The 20,965-nt window shown below is 38.4% G+C and overlaps 1 protein-coding gene across 1 annotated transcript in view; it reads left to right on the top strand.

The window, feature by feature from the left end:
* Positions 1-20,097, top strand: part of SPATA6 (spermatogenesis associated 6) — a 36,117-nt gene extending 16,020 nt beyond the window's left edge. Inside the window, exons 8-13 of the mRNA XM_062497416.1 lie at positions 352-439; positions 2,049-2,089; positions 3,182-3,372; positions 12,448-12,547; positions 16,055-16,122; positions 19,917-20,097. Coding sequence (XP_062353400.1) covers positions 352-439; positions 2,049-2,089; positions 3,182-3,372; positions 12,448-12,547; positions 16,055-16,122; positions 19,917-20,097 — 669 coding nt within the window. The remainder of the gene's footprint in view (positions 1-351; positions 440-2,048; positions 2,090-3,181; positions 3,373-12,447; positions 12,548-16,054; positions 16,123-19,916) is intronic.
* The last annotated feature ends 868 nt before the right edge of the window (positions 20,098-20,965 follow it).

Below are 20,965 nucleotides of genomic sequence, written 5' to 3'. Positions count from 1 at the left end.
TTCAAGATCTCTCTTGGTGAGATCTGAGCTGTTTAGAATAAATATGAGATACTAGGAATTGTTTAAAAAGACTGCCAACATTACAGATGAAGGAGAAGCTCTCTGTATTTTCCCTTTATTTGAAACACAGGATATTCTGAGATTTCTAGACCTTTCTAGGACTGTTTCTGTTTACGCACAATAATGCACATGAGCCAAGTGCTACAAAAATAGTCTAAAATAGTATTTAAATAAAGTAAAATATTTCAGAAAGTACTAGTTGTGGTCTTATGAACAAAACCATGAAAACCAGGAATCGATACATCTGATACCGATGAATTTAACAGCATTTTAACAGTATTTCTGCTTCAGGTTGGACAACCAAGTCCTGGTGCTAAACTTCATCCCTGGTGTTCCCTGCGAGAAAGCACAGCAGAAGCTGGGCCCAAGATACCCCATGGTCAGTATTTTCTACTGTAGATCTCATTAATGCTTTTGATTGCTGCAGGAAGTTGTTTTATTTGGGGCTTTTTATTATTATTTTGGTTTTTCTTTTATTATGAAAATATCAGTCTATGATGGAGGAAAGGGTGTTAGTTCTTCCTAGGTAAAGGAAGAATGCTGAATAAATTACTGGTTCAAATGGTGACCATGAATAATTTTTTGTCTCATGAAGCTTGGAATATAGTTCTACATTATATGAAAATAGGGGTAAAAAATTCCAAAGCTCAGACGAGTGTTCTATTTCACTTGACCTCTTTTGTTGACTTGGGTGGTGGAGAAAATCTGCACCATGGTTTGTGGGTGTGTTGATCAGGCTTGGAGTATTGATTATTTTGAAGTTCAGGGGCTCAGTTCCTTCAAAAACGAATAATGTTTATTTCAACAGTATTTGTGAGTAGTGGATCAGTGACTTATCATTATCTAGGATGTGCTCCAATATCTGCTTCAGCATCCTTTGGTAGCAGTAAGTGAGAGTTTAATAAAAAGTGTGGGACCAGAAATTTAAGAAAGCGCCCTAAAACTTGATTTTATTGCACATCTTACAATATGAGGATTTTAATGAGTCTCATCAGTATTTGTTTGTGTGTGCGCTCTGCCTCATTTTTATTTCATTTCCTCACTAATTTTAATTTGTTATGCAGCAAATCATTATGAACTTGTTATTTTACATTTGTTCTTTGTCATTGCACTGAGTGCTGGATTTTAAAGGTTTCGCATCCCCTTTGGGAACAGATTTGCCAGTCTGTGATAGCTGGATAATAGAACAGATCAGATCATCTGATACCATTGCACACTTACAAAATGAGCTGGTGGTTTCTGGCCAGTATTTAGGAGACCAAAATCTACCTCACTATTAATATCCAGAGGATTTTTTGGTCATCTGCCCATGTCTTGAGGCTTAACTGTAACTTCTGAAAAGACCAGATCCCTAGGATTAGAAATCTTAATGCAGACAGTACAGTTTAGTCCCTCTTTGCTTTTCCTGGGTTACAGTGTGAGGGTTATTCAGTAAAAAACGGTAGAACAAGAAAGTAGATTTAATGTCAGTCCTTCAGGGATGATTTGCATATTGACAGTGGTGAAAAATCCTAACCCAGTATGGGCCTGAGAGTTTCTCCATGTGTTTCCCTGGGCTTTGTATTTGTGTCTGTGAGTCAGTGGTGAAGGAAGGAATGCAGAGGGGCTAGGAGGAGTGAGAGATGCTCACAGGGAAACTTGTTTGGAGAGGATTAGTAAGGTACAACAATGTACATGGGAATTTTTGGGAATGGCAGAACTTGTTTTGATACTGATTTAAGCAATGGATAGTGTAACAAAATGTGCCACTTCTGTCTGTGGATGGTGCCTACCCTGATTCATTATTGCAAACACTATTCCATTCCATGGGAAGTCATGATTTTCAGCAAAAGAAGGTGATTTCCTGAAATACACTGAGGAGAAAAAAATAATTGCTTTAGTTTTGTTTGTGAGGATAGATAGGATGCTTTGTAAAAAATTTCATAGAATTTAGGAAATGTAAATTTCTTTTTGATTTCTTCTGTCGCGGACTTTTTTTCCTTCTCCAGATCCTTCTCCTCTTGACAGTTACAGACCCAAGAAAACTGAAGTGAGTACTTTGAAGTGTTTTTTGCTTACATACTGGTTTTTTGAGAAGCTCTGAGCTACCCAATCTTTCTTGGATTGTCTTGCATAGGTAGTTTTGAAACTATCTCCTGTAGTATCAGAACCAAGAAAAAGGACATTTTAAATCTGACCTAGCCCAGTTAAGGCCTGGTGACAGATTATATGCAATCAGCAGAAGAAAACGCTAGCACTCTTTAGAGATGCTTATGCCTGCATATACAGACTTTGCTTTTCCTTGGCATTAAGGCTTGCAGCAAGGCCTTAGAGGAGCCTTTAAAGCCATTAGCATTTGCCTTACCACTTATTCTGAGAGCATTCTTCATTCTGGAAGTGTGTGAAAGTGACACTGGTACAACTGGGAAGGCACTGCTGTGTTATTTCACATCCTTTCTTTTTCACATTTTAGCTTCTTTTTGTATTAAAAGAATCTAAATATTAATTTCAGGGTTGTTTTGGGTTTGGGAGGTTTTATTCCTTACATCCTCATTTAGTTTTTTTTTGCCTGTGTTCCTGAAGTACTGTAAAAATTGTGGCTTTAGGCATTTAGTTATGTGTGCCCTCCTAAATTGCCTAATGGCTGGAAAAACTGATGATAGGGAGGAGGAAAGAAAGGGAATTATGAGGATAAACCTTGATACATATCTTAAGCACACTTTTGTCAGACTCCAAACTTTTATTACCAAGGACTGTAGTTCAGTGTACCATGTGAGTCTGATATATTGTGCTGACTCTGGATTATTCCATGGGTTTTTCAGACTGTCAGGCATTATTCTGAATCTGTGAGATTCCTGGGAAGGGTAAGCCTGTACACTCAGAAAAGTTAATAAAAGGGCTGTTGCTGTAGTTTCACATAAGATGGTGTGTTAGTTACCAACAGATTACTGAGACTTGTTGGTTTATTTTAGATCATGGATTTTTGTATGAAATGAGGGTCCTTGTTCTTTCCCCAGCAGACCTGAATGAATATCCTGAGCAAATATACGGCCTTTAACCTTTCGGGTTGAGAAATAAAAATACAAAAATTGTACCTCGTGATATTTGTAATAAATTTTAGTTTGGTGGGGTATTTTTTCAGGCAAAATCTCCCAGTGGAAAAGTCTTGGACAGTTCTGCTGTTTGCATGGAGGATGTGAGCCCAGAGCCACCCAAGAGAGAGTCCCATTCTGCTGCTTCTTTGGAGCATTCAGCACCTCCAGCAGCTCAGGAGCCTTCTCCAAGAAGAACTTCTCCGAGTTCTGTGCTGAATCGATCTTCTCTGAGAGAAAGGTAATGCCCTGGCTTTGTTCAGGACATTCTGGAGCTAGGAACGTGAGCTGATGATAACAGTGCCTGCATGACTGTTAGGTTTGCATGTTTGGAGATGTGAGGGCTGAAGAGACTAAAAATCTTCCTGCAACAGCTGTGTTGTTTTACTTTTCCTTTGGCTGTGTTTGCCATTACCTCTCTGCTTGATGATTACAATCCTAGTGACATGGCAGTGAAAAATCTCTGAAACGGTGACACCCCAGGTTTTGGGCTGCTAGTGTCCATCTGCAACAGGGAGTTAATAAATCATCACTTAATGAATCATCACTGTTTCAGAGATTATTGGAATCTCAGGAATGTAAATTCACATATGTAAAAATGTAATGGCAAGTAAACTTTACAACAGGTACTTGGAAAACTGTTTTCCATATAACTTCTCACAGGTATTTTTTGAGCATGTACTTGTGGCTGTGCTGTACTCAGATGTTTGACTGGTGTGGATAACACGCCTGGGCTAGCTTTAATCTACTCAGTGTGTTATTTCCCAATCTCTTTTTGATGTCCTAAGATTTTGGTTTTGATTTTTTGAGTTGAAGTGTGGACCTCTGCAGCTATTGTATGTATATTAATTGCTGTATTTCAGTTATTTTTTTTAGCTATCTCCACTGACTCCAGTGGGACTGGGTTGGGGACAGTTTCAAATACCCTTTAATTTAGTGGATTTCAGTCCCTGGGTTAATATTTTGGGCCAGCTTCCCAGCTTCAGTGTCTTACGAGGGTGGGATAGAAGAAATGCCAAAAAAGCAACAGATGGTTTTATACTGAAGCCCTCCAGTCCTTCAAGGAGCATATTCCCTGCTTCTTGCTGAGTGGAATGCTTTCTTGGTGCTTCTCTTGTACATTCAAGTAGCAAGTTACTGGTTGGCTTTCTGGGAACAGAAAAACTGTATGCAAGGCTAGGCCTAAGTAAGCAAATAGGTAGAGTAATTGGGAGAAACTAAGGATTAAACTGATGACCTATCCTGAGTGCTGAAGATGTACTTTGGTGACCAGTTCACACTCTGTTACCATTGGTACCAAATTAGTCAATGCTTGCAGGTTGCATTTTACAGCCTACACACTGCCTAATGCTTGTTTCCAAAATAGAAAAACTGACTCATTTTTCTTTAAAAAGAAAAATGACAGATGGCAGGTGGGGACTGAATTTTTAATACTCACAAAGATCAAGTTGGTGTTTTAACATCTTCCCCTGCTTGAAAACTTGTTTGTTACTTGTTTTGTGTAATAGTGTATCTTGAGAAGTGTTACACAGAGATTAGGATGTATCTGGGATTTGAAGGAGGTTTCTTTGTCATCTTGTCTGCTTCCTGACTCTCCTCTGACAATGTTTGTGCATTAGTTACCCATATCTGGGGAAGAGATATTGTCATGGTAACTTTTTTATCCTTTCTTCAGCTGGACTCCCTTTGGAGGGATTTGGGCTAAATTATATATGCATTTTATTTTCAGCTGATGGGGTGCCTTCTATTGATAGCAGGAAAGTCTTCTGTGTTGTGAGCTGCTGTTACATGCATAGTAATTTAGTCATCTGCCAGTTAATCTTGAACTTTTCTGAATGTTCTTGCTTTTGCTCTTTATAAGCCTCTCTCCAGAAGAGAATTCTGATCTTGTCAAATTATGTTTTTTCTTCTTATTAAAGCAAATGTTCTCATCTCTTCAGAGCTGTAACATCTCTTTATGTAAAATATGTACCATTAACTTCTGTCATCAGAAAAAAAAAAATCAAAATGGGAAATAAAGGGCATAGTCTAAAAAAAGTGATCTCTTTCATGCTACTGAGATAACAATGGTTTTAGCTGATTGTGTACTGAGAGTTACACTTGGAATGACAAACATGGTTTAGAGGTCAGTGTTTGGAAATGCATGCAAACACTGCTGTTCAGATCATAGAAATACAGAGGAAATCAGGGCACTGAAAGTAAAGCGGTGTTGTGTAATTGCAAGAATATGGAGTCTTATCTCAAAGTATTTGGTGTTTATTTCCTCAATCTTATTTTGAATTACAAAGACAAATTGCTTAGCTTATCCAGGCTACTGTTTTTAATGCTAGTCAGCAGACAGTCAATATGAAACTTGACTTCCCACCTCGACCTTAAGTTCCCTTTTCCCTTTCTTTTTTAAAAAGTAGTGTGAAGTGACTGTCTGCCTTCTTGGTAGTACCAGAGCCCTGCTGTGTGGCTGTTAAACCACTGCAGTACTTTTCAGTGAGACAGAAATTGGGGTCTTAAGCAAGGTCCTCCAAGCCCTTTTGTATCTTCCCTGGCAGTTTCCAGTCCCTTTCTTTGAGCCTGCTAGAGACACCACAAATCAGTCCTCTTCCCCTTTCCTCTGGGATTTCAGTCAGAAGCAGAACTGTAAATAGATTTACTATTGAACAAGACAGACAAGTTTTAAATACTGATTTTTCATACTTTCTTTTTACATTTTTCATTATGCACATTATCTAAGGAAAGCATTTGCTGATGTTGGAAGATGACATTTAGCAGAGTGATGTGGCCATACAACCCTCCAGAAGTCCCTTCTAGTCCTCACTATTCCATGATTCTGTGAGGTTTGATTGCAGCTCCTGTGCAGACCATTGGCACTCGCAGACCCTTGAGTTCCTGTCCATAGTGTGTGCCCCACAGTGTGCCAAGGCAGTTGTTCAGTTGGCTGTGCAGAGAGGAGCCTCCTGGGTGCTTTGGGAAAGAGCATTCATACTCTGTCCTTTCAGTGCTGCTTCAGGAAAGCAAAATTGGATTCCAGTCCTTGCTTTCATGGTGCACAGACATCCTCACGCACTCCTAGAAGATGGGGTTTTTCTTGGGGACTTGTAAGCTAAGCCTTCCTTGCAGCACTGAAACCTGCAGCAAAGTAGCTGTCAGAAAGAAAAGGAGAAATAGTGAGATGGATTCCATAAGGTCAAGAAGTCCTTTGAACAGAGCTGTGTTCTGGCACAAAAAAAAAAAAATCTTTCCTCAAGAGACTACAACAATCATGGGAGTATTTGACTATTTCTGTTATGTGAGAGGCAAAGCTACTTCTCGTGCATTTGGGATCAAAGGAGTCTTTTTCCTTCTCTGGAAATAGCATGCTTCTGCTTTTGTTTCCAGATTGAAGTGCAGTTCGATAGCTTTTTTCATGTTCTCCTGGTTATGCTGCTGCTATGTGATCTTACCTGTTATAAAATGTAACAGAAACTTAAGTTCTCTTTGAAGTGAGACAGAGGTTGTCTGGACCACTTGCCCTTCTGTAATACTCCTCTATTGTTTTGCTGCCATCTTTTTATGTTCTCATTTTTCTCGTACCAGGGAAATAGCAGCATGAAGTTTGATATTGGTGATGATAGATAAAATGACAGATACTAATAGATATTAATGAAATGCTAGATCCTATGTGAAGTCCTTGAAAATACCAGTTACCAGAGTTTCTGGCTTCAGTGATCTTGAAAACGATCATCCCAGGATCTTGGGGGTTATTTTTATTGCACAGCAAGAAGCAGAAACAGGTGGCTCACCTGATATTTTAGAGACTGGCATGCATCCTGAGACACGGTTTGTTTCTGTGAGAGGGTATGTTTTAAGTTTTGAGAACTTCTACTACAAAGCAGAACACTGAAAAATATTGCAGACTACTTAGGAAAAAGCTTGCTCAAAGGAGAGGCTGCACCTTGATTTCCTGTCTGTTTCTAGCCATTTAAAAGTCATTATTTCTGAACTTTGGAAATTACTTTGGTAGGAGGGTTTTAGGCTTACCAGTCTCACCTCTTGGGAAAGTTTACTTCTTTTGCATCCTTTAAATATTAACTTCTGAAATCAGCACTACAAAATCATTTATTTCATACTACATTCTGCAAAAGGGAGCAGTACCTAAGTCTTGTTTCATATTTTTGACCAACATCTGTACTATTTATCATCTTCATTGGTTTATTTTGCTGCAGCAGTAAGTAAATTTGAAATTGATTGCTGTCAGAGCCATTTTGTGTATAAATTAATAAATTCATAGAAGATAGAAGGTAATGGAAAATCTTGCAAAGAGCATAAGGAGGTGCAGCCAATTTGTGACATACTAATGATTTAGTACCACAATGACTTCAACCTTTTGGGAGCAACTGCTCAGCTGGAGTATTGACTTTCACTGAAATTTCGGAAGCTGTCTGCCATTGTTTCACTTTTTGCATGATGTATATTGCTACAGTTTTAAGGGCTGGATATGAGAAGGAGAGGGGAAAAATCATTTACTAATTTAACAACTCGGCACTGAATGTGTCACAAGTGCTTCAAGGCCCAACTATACTCAGGAATTTTGAAAGTAAGAGAAGCTGCATAGAAAGCATGAGAAATTTTACGATTTTTTTTCATGTCCTGCTGAAGAGGGAGAGCAAATTGCTACACAGCTAAGCTGTCAGCTTCTGTTTCCAAATATTTAGGCTTCTGTGGTCTGATTTAAGGCCCTGTCTGTGTATGGTTGTTCCTGCTTTGTAGTAATACCCTGCCACTGTGAAAGCAGCCACCCTCCTCCACTTCCAACGTTGTGAGAATGTAGGGGGTTTGTGTTGGTATAACTTCATTACAATTCAGGCTTCTGTGCAGAAACAGAGCCTCTAGAACACTTCAGAACTGCATCATAGCCATCAGTCACTTTAAGAAAAAGCAAACCGAAATTGTGACCTTGACTAAATAGAGCAGGAAAACCATGAAGTGTAGCCCAGCTTTTCTATTGTGCCTCCTTACAGACCAGTGTGCACTGCAACCAGGTCCATCCTGCTGAATTACCACCTCATGTCCTCTAAAATGAGAGTAAAGCAATGTCCTTCCCTACTGTGAATGCTGAATAAATACCTGCATAGATATGAAATATGTGAGGTGTTTTTTTTTTTATTTCAGATTTAAATATTTTTGGTTCTGGTAAGACTCTCTCCTGTTCCATGTGTAAGTTCTTGCAGATCGTGTTTTTTTCAGGTTATACTCAGCTTTAAGTGTTCTTACTCCCTCTTCCCCCCAGTTACAGCAATGTTCTCTGCAGTTGTGAATCTGGTACTGCAGGACTTGGTTGATTTCTGTCCTCTGATATTTGTCCTTGTATGTGGTTTTGCTCAGCGTGAGGACTGTGTCTTTGAAGCTGATGAGTTCTCGTGGAGGCTGCATACAGAGAATTGTTCCCAAGGCAGGGAGGTGCCGTGCTGGGGGAAGGGGTCACTGCAAATACTCTGCACAAGGCTCTGGCATTAATTCTGCTGGTGTGAAATGTATTAATATCTCTTGCTGAAATGTGATATAAATGTTTTTGCTATGTGCAAGTGGGTGATTGGATTGTCTGACATTTAAAAATTCCTATTTATTACTGCTCTCAAGTTTGCAAGCTGCTGTTGGAGTAGTGTACATGGGTGGATGTATCCTGTTTGCATTTCTAATGGAGTATTTCATCCTCATGGATAAAATTATACATGAAAATAATCTTTAGCACAAAATCTACACTGTCTGTTTGACTTCTTCTTATTTTTTTTTTTCCATCAAAGGAGATGTTGTCTGTGTGACCTTAAAAAAATCCTTATCTCATAAAAGAAAATAAATGCTTTTTAGTCATATTACAAGGGAAAATTGTTCTGTTTCCTTGATCGGACTCAACACAACATCTTTGGAATTAATCTTGAAAAGTTTTCTGATTGATCTGGCTTTTTCTAGGTCACTGAGCTATATTTCCAAAGTGTTTATACAATCTATTGGAATCAATAAACAATTTAAACTGATGTAACTGCAGAATGTTTGTAAGTCCCAGGGAAAATTGAAAGTATGAAAAAGAATACAGCTGTAGAAGTTTATTTCGTTTATCAGGACAAACAGTCATTGAAATGAAATGACTTTCCTTTGAACACTGCAATATGATAGTGACACCTTAATCACATAAATAAGTAGCTGGTCATTTTAAGGAATTGTTACTGGTGATTTTGGGCAAATGGAATCCCTTTATTTATACTCCAAGAAGCTGTGCAATAAAGCCTGCTTTATAAAGTATTTCCAATAGGAGAGTTAGAATATCATAAAAAGGTTTCACTTCAGATTATAGTTAGATAGTTGTTGTGTTTCAGGCATGACTTTTTTTTAGTCTGCATTTCAGGCATGATTTAATTTTAGTTAGCATTTCAGTTGGTAAATATTAACATTATTCTTTAAACATAGATTAGACCCTATAGTTGTTGCTAATATTAGACAATGAAAATACTAGAAAAGCTAATTAAAAAGAAGCTGATGTCATTTTTAATCACACTTAAGGGGTTTTTTTTGGGGGGGGTGGTTTGTTTTTTTTTTTTTTTTTTGGTAAATGTGGAGGGCCAACATTTGTTATACCACAGCGCACACTAGTGGATTGATCTATAAAATCACCTGAAGGAAGAATTTAATAGTTCTCGAATTAAGTACTTAAATCTTCTTCTTGCAGATATAGCCATGTATTTTCTAACTGATACAATAGCAGGCTGGGTTTTCTTTTTTTTCCCCAAAAGCATATACATTTATCTCCAAGAATATTTGTAAATTTACAATTAATAACAATGACCTGAAATCTTACATAGGAGTTTCATAAAATTTATTTCCCAAGGGCAATCTATTTCAACTTCTCAGAGCAAGCAACCTAAGTGTTGGAAGAACAGCAGCTGCTGTATAAATAAGCGAAAATGCCATGACTTCATGGCTCTATCTTTTATTTTTCAGATGGGAAATGACTCACTGCATCTAGGATGCAGATTTTTATATGTGTTTTTCAGATGTCCTTTAACATCAGTAAATGTTGTAAATTCTAATGGGAAGCCATAAGATGATAGTATCACTGCAGACCCTTTCCCTTACCTCTCTTCTTTTACAAAAGAGTGGGGTTGGTTTTTTTTCAAAACACAGGTGGTAGAGCACATGCATTGCAATGCAGTACATCAAATGGGGTTTGACTGCATTAGGGAAATGAATATTCCTTTCTGCTTAAGGGAATCAGACTTCTGTTTCTTTAAAGGCAATGCTTTTCTCTCCTAACAAAATTCTCAAACCATTTTACTTTCTTTTAGAAGAAGTTATGTGAAATCTTGTAGTGCAGCAGATTGCTGGATACTAGTATGCAAAGAATTGTACAGTATGAATTTGCCATACATACTCTTGGGTTTGGAATTACTTGTAAAATTCTCAGGATAGTAATATGAACGCTGTAGTCAACTTGGTGAAAATTCCTGCTTGTAGTGATCCAAGCATAAACAACAATAAAATCATTAGAAATGTGGAAATACATCCCCATATTGATTATATGTTATCTACTTCCAATATTGTGTCATTTCTTGGCACCCATTCCTGAAGAAAAATACAAGCTTTCTCAAGTAGATGAATTGATTTAAAGAAATGGATAAATAAGCTGAAAATACTGGTGCTGTTTAGAACCAATAGAGATATTTTGGACAAACAAACAACAATAATTGAGTCCAAAGAAGTTGCTTAGATAAAAGAAAATGGAAGATTAGTGAAAAGCAGCAAACTGGTCACTTTCCAGTTGTATTTCAGTCTCAGTCTCTGGTACTAAAATGAATAATCCAAAAGATTGCAAAGAACTCTATGCCCTGCCTGCAACCTTCATGATAATCTGGCACTTCCCATTTTCAGGATCTGCTTTCATTCATTTTTACATTGCCAGGCTGCTTGTTTGGTACTGAAGCTTTCTCTGTGTACTTGGTTTGTTCTTTTTGAAAGGAGCTGGGTGATTTTTAAACTGTATTGAAATTTCTGGAGGTTTGGTGAAGGTGAACTGAGCCAGGCACGATCAGACTGGGGATTTGAGAGTGACAGATTGGATAATGCAGGGAATGTGATAACTTGGAGAGAGGAGGGCAGAAGAGCTGGCACTCCCAGTCCCTGTACAGAGCAAACTGTGGAATCTCAGGGTTCAGAGTCATGCTGTTCCACCGCTGCATCAAATTTGGGAAGCCACCAAAGCATGTGGGTGTTGCCGGTGCTGCCGATGCAGGCAGGGAGTGGCAGCTCCGTGCTGCTGTTGGCTGCTGTTCAGCAGCTCAGATTGCAGTGCCTGCTTTGCCAGCTCTCAGCCCGCCCGGTGACCCGTGCTCACATTAGCATGATACCACATCATGACTTGGGATTTTCTTGCTGCAAAGTCAAGCTGACAGAGCTTAGGCAACATTGAAATGAAGATGCACAAATTTTCATTTGGTGCTCTGTTTCTTTCCAGTGTGATGAGCTTCTGTAAGAGTAAGCATTTCATAACTTTCCTCCAATTATTCTTTCCTTCTACTGATGTCTCTTTTTTTAAAAAAAATGCATTTTTAGTGTAATAACACGATTGGCATGTAAACGATCATATTCTTGAAATCTTAATAGCCTCCCTAAGGCTGCTGAGAATAACTACTAATATGAAATTTCTGCCATCTTTTAACTTTCTAAGAAGGATGAGGGCCTTTTTTAGTAAAGTGAAAAAATATAATCCAAAACAACAAGGTAAAATCCAAAAGTAGCTATTTGTTTTAAATTACTCATACCAAGCAAGCTACCTAGTTTGTAATATAAAAAACCCCAAAACTTAAAATGAAGTTCCTCTTACGAAATAAAGACTGCAATTGCAAGTTTTTGACTCCCATGTGTTTTGCAATTTGCTTGCATTGAGCTTAGGTTTCTTTTGCTTTATTCCAGTGAAAAGAACTTCATGTGTGCAATACTTCCTTTAAAGAGAGGCGAGTGAAACCTGATCACTGGGAATAGTATAGCTTTTTTATTCTGTAGGGACCATGCAAATGTTACAGGATTATTACTCAAGTTACAAAATCAACAACATTTTCTGTGTTTTTTGTCTTCTGTTGGTGTTGTGGCTGCATACTGTTTATGCACTGTTTTGAAATGTTTCTTTATTTGTACCCCAGAGGAGAAAAACAATCAAATCGAAACATTGTGTGTGTTCCAAAGAGAAGGAAGTAATGCATGCTTCATAATTAAAAGGAAAAAGAAATCTGAATCAATGAGTTTTTCAACAAGAAAATATTTCTTCACTTTGTTTTTCCTCTTCCTCTTGCAGATTTAGCATTGGTTGGCCTTCACCAGCAAATGGAGATGAGATCCATAAAAGAGTGAGAAATATTTTAAGGACACACAGTGCTAGACAGCGCCTAATATTTGTAAGTTTGACTGCAAACTGAATCCTTCTTTTCTCAAAAATAGCTGAAAATGAGAACTGTGCCTACAATCTTGGATTTATTATAATGTTGTCCTTTGGGACAGCCTTGTAGAAATATGGATTTGGTGTTTGATTTCAGAAGCTTCCTGATCTTTCGCCTTTAGGGGCAAGTGGTACAGGCAACCCTCTCATATCTTACTGAGAACAATATATTGGGGTTTGGGGTTTTTTATATTCTGATTCTCCACTCCCAATTTAAGCAAAAAATGTTACAGATGTGTAGAACATCAAGGCTCATCATGTTGTGCAGCTGCACATCAGCAGCTGCGTGTATCCAGCTGTTTCTAGAGCTAATATTATTCTTCAGATGTGCACTTTTCCCCCTTAATTACCTGGCTTTCAATGAACAGAGCTCTTTCTCTAATGAGATTACACCTGGGAATAGAATGTTTTACCCTTGATGAAATTTTGAGGTGTGGTTTTAGACAGACAAAAATTCTTCCCATTGTGATTTTGAGAAATACAGTTTCTCAAAAAAATGCCAGAGCATTATACCAGCTGAATAAGAAGATTGTTCATCTACACAGAATTTAGAATCTTGAGTGTGAGGTGTGGCAGAAGAAAAAAGGATAGGATAAAAAAGTTCTAAGGATGAGAGATGATTATGATACAATGATCATAATTATGATTATAGTATAAGATGATGAGGAGCTCTGGAAATCTAACTCAGAAATGTTATTGGTGGGCTAGAAGAGACATAAGTCTCCCAAAGTGGAGAAAGGCATCTTTTTTCGGTTCAGTTTTTCTCTTAGAAAATGGAATGTTGACAGAAATCTGCTTTTGAATGTTGGTGCAATTTTAAGTTGCTGCTGTCTCCATCTGTCCACCTTTCCCCTCGGTGGTAGTTCCCTGTATCAGTGGGAAGTGGGATGAAAAGTGTGGGAGCCCTGGTGTGCCCCCCTCACATTCCTCACAGCAAGGGCAGGTGCAGCACTGATGGGATGGGGGAACTCTACTGGCTACAGGAAACCTATGGCAGAAGTGATTGTTGTCCTGATCCACTCCTGCAAGATGGATTGGAGAACATCTGTCTTCACTCTTGAAGTCCTTATTTATTTATTTATTTATTTATTTATGTCCCTAGATTTAGCCATGTTGGGCAGTTCATTCTCTCATCTCATTCTCACTTAATCAGATTATTTTGTCATTTCTGTTCAATGTTCATTTTCAGTGTAGTTGTTTTGGGTTTTGTTTTTAACTCAGAAAACCTTGTCTCATCCATACTGAGACTATTTGGTCTAGTTCATGCTGTAACTCCCTGAGTTTTTATATGAATGCTATGATTTTGTGAGCTGCTGCCTCTCAAATAGAAGATGCCCATGACATTTTTCTGTGTTTCAGCCACTCAGAATAGGTACAAATCATGTCAAATGCTCCCCTGATGTTTCAATGAATTTAAGAGAACAAACTGAATTTCCTGACAGTCCAGCACCTGCATTTAATGAATGCTTGCACAGCCTGAACTATCTCCAGTGGTTCTGGACTGCTTTCCTTGAACAGCAGACCATTAGTTCATGATAAGGAGAGTTGGATGATTGGTTACATGGTCTCTCCATACAGTCAGAAAGACTCTGCAAACCACTGTGGTGGAATTCTTGAATTGTGGTACTTTCTGTTGGCTTTCTCTTGGTGTACCTTGTCATTTCCAGAATCAAGCACTTGCTGAATCCTCACAGGGATTAATAAGCAGAGATGATACTTTGTCCTCTTCTGATGGAAAACCTTGTCTTTCTGCCCTAAAAAATCCAGCTATTAGGGTATGGGGTCTTTAATTACCAACCTGATCAAACCAGTGCTGGCAAAGGACCATTTTTCTCACTTCAGCAGAAGGAAGGGAAGGATGCTACAGAGAAGTCTTGTGGTGTTGGATAGTTGTGTAGAGCTGGCTCCTGAAAGCTCCTTCTAGCAGCAGCTGACCTGATTAAAAAAAAGAAAAAAGTATCAGTTCTCCTTGCAGTGAGTGCTGTAAAATACACCAGGAGTGGTTGCGCTTCCTGACATGGCCCAAAATCAAGGCTGTGGTGTTGCCCAGGTAAATGGGTCATCTTGAAAGTGAGAGAATAGTAAAGTAAGTGTATTGTCAATGTGGTGAGCAGATTCTGCCTCCAGTCTAGATCTTCTTCAAACTTTGAAAGGTTAAAAAGAACCTCTTATTCAGTTTCATTCCAAAGAGCCTAATGCTAAATAACCATTCCCAGAAGCATACATCTGTGTCTTCCAAATTTTCATTTTCATAGTGCTCTGCAAAAATAGTGTGACTGGAGCTCTGCTGCAGATTCCTTAGGGTGTCCACTGTACCTTTCTGCTGTGACATTCTGACAGTATCGTAATGTTTCCATCTTTTTTTGCTTCCAAGAAAGTAATTTGCCTCTGGCAAATGCTGCAGAGTTTTATTTACCACTGCACCCCATTTCCTCTTCAGTGCTTTGTAGTCTGTGACTGCTGAAGGAAGAGAGCTGTCCTGTTTACAAACACACTTATTACCTTGTATTTCACCACAATAAATTCTCTCAGGTTTTTCCTCATCCATATGCTGCTGTTCAGCTTGCTCGGCATCTTATTGCCATCTACCACTATATTTATTGTCTTTTCTCCCAGTTCTGTGTTACCAGCAAGTGTGATTATTTTTACTGCAGTCTTTTTTCCAGTTATTTCTCCTATAGTATGAAAGATGACTTTGTTTACTAATCCTTACAGCAATTGACTTGTGCTGAAAGCATCACTTAATATCACCCCTTAAGTAGGGTCTTTGGTCTTCAGAGTAGAGTGAACATGATTGTGTGTGCTGGAATTTCTACCATCCCATCTCAGCTGAGCAACTGGCTCCCTCCACATAAAACGCAGTATTTTGTTTCTTCTTTACTTAAGAGGACAAATTTAGGTTCATTAATGTCTAGATAGCATTTGGAAGGTAAAACTGCATTCTAGCAACTGAGAATACCTGACTGAAGGGTCATTAAGTGTATCAGATTTTTTTTTTTTTTAAAAGTTCAGTTAGCATGTACTCAGCCTTGGATATGAAGTTGAAGAATTGACGTGTGGAATGCTTTTGTCTTGTAAAATACATGAAATGGATAACATAATAAGTTTTAAGTTCTTTTTCCCCTTTTCTGAAGAAACACAAAACCAGTAAGCAGTAGGTTTCATAGCATTTTGCCAATATGTTTATTGGGGTTTATTGAAGCTTCTGCTGTCTGCATATTTCTCTAGATCTACACTGTATAGAAATTCTTTCCAGTTTATTACCTGAAAATTATTAGCTGAATTGTACTGAACTTAATTAAAAGTGTTCATAAATGGCATTTGGCTCATTACACTTTATCCCTTTTTCCCCCAAGAAATGTAAGCACTTTAATAGTCCTCTAAATGGAAAGAAAGTATTTTTGAAATGAGATCATTGTAATCAGAAACCAAGGTAATGAGAATTTGATTTCTGGGTTTTTTTTAGGACGATTTGCCTCAGACAAGAGAACCTTCAGATAATGTGCCCTTAACCATGAGTGAGCTGCGGAGCAGGTAGAGTTTTCCTCTGACCAAGACAAAACAGTCATACTCAATATAGCCCTTTACATTTACCTAAAAACTTCTCTTCCCATTTTCAGCTTTGTCCTAAATTGCACAGGAAAAAGATTTCAGGAGGCGTTACTCAAGCCAAGCTTTCTCACCTAAAAGCAAAATATATTTAAATATAATTATGCCTTTGAAGTTGTTTGGCACTGTGTTGGTATCATCTTCATAAATCATGGAGTTTGAAACTGGACTTAGCTATAAAAATGATTCTTGGGCAGAAGTTTTTGGAATTTGTCAACCAGATATCAGATGTCACTTTTAAAATAATCACTTAGTTATTTTTTCTTCTAACTATGGGAAAGCGAAAATAAATGTAAGTTCATTTAGTAATAAGGTTTGAGGCTGGGTTTTTTGGATGGTTGTCTTTTTTTGTTTGGTTTGGTTTTGGGGGTTTTTTGTGTTTTTTTGTTTGTTTGGTTGGTTGGTTGGTTGTTTGTTATTTTTTTGGAAAACAGATATTTGACAAACTATTATCCAAAAAATACAGCAAATTTATATGGTATAGTTTAGTGATTCAACATGCCATATTTCAGAAGCTCTTTTGGAAACCTGAGTTCTTAAACTGAGTTAGACTGAGTTCTGGATTATGTACATTAATTACTTTGTGTACTCCTCACATATAGGAAGCAGGGTTTAAATTGAATAATTTACTTATAAGATACCAATTAGATTGATTTTGATGACTTCTGTAGTAGAAGTTACCAATATTGATGTTCTATGTGTATGCACTCAGTATTGTATACAATGTTTTGGGTACCAATTGGAGGAAAGGTACTAAGTACTGGAAATCTTTTTTGGGCTCCTGTGGCTTTTCTGGTTTTCTTTATATTAAGGGAGAAGTCCTAGAACTGTGGTGCTATTTGAGAGGTGTTGCTATTAGAAAAAGCTTTATTTTGATCATTAAATGTCACACACTGTTTTCTGACAAAGGCACCCGAAATCACCACTGTATGCCCCTGGAAGGAGGGTATTTCAGTATGGATACCATAACAAACTTCTTGGAATTTATAAGCTCCTAAAAGTTCATTTATGATTTCCTGGCTTCTTTAGGAATCCCTGTGATTTGTGATCTCCTCTGTGCAAGGGATTACTCCCAATTCCCGTATGGTTGTGAAGTTGCTGCTGCAGTTGTGTCTCCTGTACCTGTGCTCACTCCTGTATTGTCTGTAGCTTTTCCGTTCCCTTACCTTTTGTCCTGACAGCTGGGGCAATTAAATTGTGTAGGATGTGTTTGTGAGAGAGAAAGTGCGAGTTTTTGTTTTGAGGCAGCTTTGGGACTTTGAGATTTGTGCTGAAACTGCAGACCATGAAAAAAGTGGAAAACAAACCCTAATACTCCAGAATCCTGAAGTGATGGGATATGAAGTGTGGCACTCAGGCTGGGAAAGGAATGCTCCTTGGGTTTAGAGGCCAGCAGCACTGGGGGTGAGACATGAAGGCCTCGAGGACAGTCAGATTGCTGAGTGTTTGCCACAGTGCTCGTAAACAGGATACAAGGACAGAGACAGAGTTCATGGAAGGACAGGCTACTGTCGACCAAATGCTGGCAGTAAAGTAGATGGATGATTGAAAACCGCTGGGAGTAAGGAAAAGGTCTATGTTTTGTGAAATATTTAGTATATGATTCACTCAGAAAAGAACTTCTGGGACTCTTAAAGGAGATGTATGAGGGAACAAAAGCATATGACAGGTATTTCAGAGCAGGGAGTTGCGTGCAGAAATCCTGCTGTTAATATGATTTGTGAGTGTAATTCCCAGATTGCTTAGCTCGGGTTGTCAGCTGGTTTCCAGTTGAGACAGGAGAGGGAATCTTCCCTAACTTGGCTGTGGTTTTGTCCAGGTATCTCATGCACAGGGCTGGCTAATGGAAATACATGAAAAAACATATCCCTCCAAAAAGAGAAGGGAAAATTAAGGGTTTTTTTAAGTCTTTGTCAGTACCAGAATAAGGAACTTGTAGAAGTTACGGTTGGTTATTGAGTCTTTACTGCAATTAAAGTTGGATTTTGAGTGTGTCTAGGTAAAGTCAGCTTTTAGAAGAAGAGGCAAGTACAAAGCTGCTGATGGAAATGGATTCCAAGGAAAAGAGTGTCAGAGCTGTTTGATGTATAGTTATAAGTGCTGTGCCTGCTTGCTGGCCGGAGAATTCTCCATGAGAAGTGAGGTACCACAAACTGGAGGAAGGAGGAGGTGAAACTGCAGTTGTTGATGAGGCCCCTGGGGATTGACTTGTCTGCGTTTGACACAGACCTGTCTAACTTCTCTATTGATTTTGGTTGGTAGGTTGGTTTCTTTGTGTCCAAACTGTGAAGCACAATTAACTCGAGATGATAAAGAGGTTTAAATTTGCCCTATGCCACTGACTGGCTTTAAATGATTGAGCCTTTTTGAATAAGTATGAAAGTGGCCTTCCTCTATTTTAATACTGGAGCCACACAAGAGGTCTTGTTTTATTTGGTGTAGGTTGGCATCACCCTAATACTGGATTGTAAGAAGTTTAAAAGCAAAAGCTGTTCCTTCTTTTTTTTCCCATGGGACAGCAGAAGCTTAGAGATATGAATTAAGAAAACTGATCCCACATCTTCCATGTCCTCCCCTTCCCCTTGTTCTTCAAATGAAAACCTTGTGTTTTGATGCAGCAGGATGTATGTATTCATGGGTTTGGCATAAGGTTTCTTTCAATTTTGTCACATGTTGGTTGATACTAACTTGAGGATGAAGTTTTAAGTACTGGTCTGATCGCAGACAACGCTATCATTAATAAATGACATATACAAGAAGCTATAAAGCCTCCCTGTGAAATGTAATCGATTTCCTAAGTGAAGATGGTCACCTTAAACTTCCCATTTCCAATTTCATTTCCCAGACAGAGAACATTTGCAAAAGCTGAAGATAACTCAGTCTTAATTTTTAAGTGTCTTAACTGCCTGAATCTCTGAGCAGATGTGAAAAATGTCATCTCAGTTGTAATTTTTTTCTGATGATTTTTGAGCTTCTTGTTTCATGCTTTATTACAAGGAAATTGCTCATTTAATTTTATGACACAAACCTTTGTTTTGAAAGTATCAAGAGGAAGCAGATAGTCATGATGTTTGGATATAAACTATTCAGACTTGTCAGTGTTTTGTAAGGATTTGCAGAGTATAAATTTCACTTCATAGATCTAGGGAATAATTTCTCAAAGCTACTGAAAGATGAGCCTATATTTGTGTTTAGTATTAAAACAGTGACACAGAAGATGAGGTGGGTAAGGAACCCTGGATTGCCACTATATCAGAATGTATTTGGTAGAAAACTTAATCCAAGATGCTTCTGATAGAGCACTTTACAGCTGCAACCACAGTAATTTAATATCCCCCTGATAGATTGTCTTCATATTGAAATAGCTGCTTGTGGTTACAATTTCACCTTCAAAGGACACAAAAATCCTACTGTGTTGCTCTTGCCTAGTCACGCAGTTTGCAAAAATACAACAAAATTACTGCAGGTTCTCTGAAGATTAATTCTAGTTGGGAGGCAATGCAAAGTGTACTCAGGTAAGTGGGGGAGGATTTGTTTGAATGAATGACATGGTGGGGGGTTCCCATTTCTTAATAGTAGCTGTAGTGAAGTTTTTATTTTGTTTTCTGGAAGGTAATCTGTGCTAAGCAGCTCTACACTGGTATTTCTGCTGGTTTTGTGCTGCTGATTCCTCTTCCATATCTTGATTTGATCATTGTTTCTTGTCTTTCCTCTGACAGTACTCGAGTGCAGCAGAACACTCCTGTTCATTTGGATAATGGTGAATGTTGGTCTGGTCCTGCAGCTGTATACAAAGAGAAGCCTCACAGAGCAATCTTGGAGGAGACGCTCGCAAAAATATATAGAAACATGTACCAAAGAACTGCAGGTGCTGTCTCAGAGCACAAAACACATTCCTGAAAGCAGCTCACCTGAAAACGCACAGTATACAGTATTTGTAACTAAGCTATTTTTATATAACAATATTTGTACTCTATTTTTTAAGGTGTTTTTGTGGTTAGGCAGGGTTTTGGAGAAATGGGGATTAGGCCTGGGCAGAAAAAAGGAAATTTTTAACATTGACCCCCCAAAAAAAGAAACAAATAATCCCTAACAAAAAATCCCCTCCGCAGTTAAGCAAGGTGGTGTTGCTCCTTTGAGACTCTGATCACAGAGTGATTTGATGACCAATAGGTCTGCTGGACATTCCTGTTTGACATCAACTCGGGTTTCAGCTGCAGCCAGTTCTTATTGAATATCTAAATCTATTTAGCAACTTAAACAGAATTGGTTGAAGGAGCAATATTTCCTGGTGGGGAACCTTTAGGGGACCTAAAGGGGAAAGTGAATGTGAGTGTTGGTTTAAAAGTGACCCACCTAGGACAAGGAGAATTGTTTCCTAGACAATTGCCTTTGAATTGTTTATTTTGGAAAACAGTACAAACTGGTACTGTAAGACTCATAGGCGTATATCTGAAGTGGTTTTGAGCACCTTTAGCCACAAGTGTTCTAATACTGTGAGATTTTGAAAGACAACCACCCGGACCAGCAGCCTTTGTGTGAGATGAAAGGTCATCTTCACACAGGTTTTGCAATTGAAAGCTTCCATGTTCTCCTAAATGCAGCCATGACATTTGCCAATACACTTGTCATTTAAAAAATAGGAATAAGAAAAGACTGTGCAGGGGGAAAGACCAGAGCTAGTCAGCAAGCTCCTTGTGTTCTGTACAGGCCTTCTGAAATTCCTGCATCACAATCTCACCTAATTTGGAGCCTGTCCTTCCGGGTC

This window comes from Cinclus cinclus, chromosome 8 (genome assembly GCF_963662255.1).
Source record: "Cinclus cinclus chromosome 8, bCinCin1.1, whole genome shotgun sequence".
Lineage (NCBI taxonomy): Eukaryota > Metazoa > Chordata > Aves > Passeriformes > Cinclidae > Cinclus > Cinclus cinclus.
The sequence above is the reverse complement of the archived record's forward strand: the minus strand, read 5'-3'. Positions and strand labels throughout refer to the sequence as shown.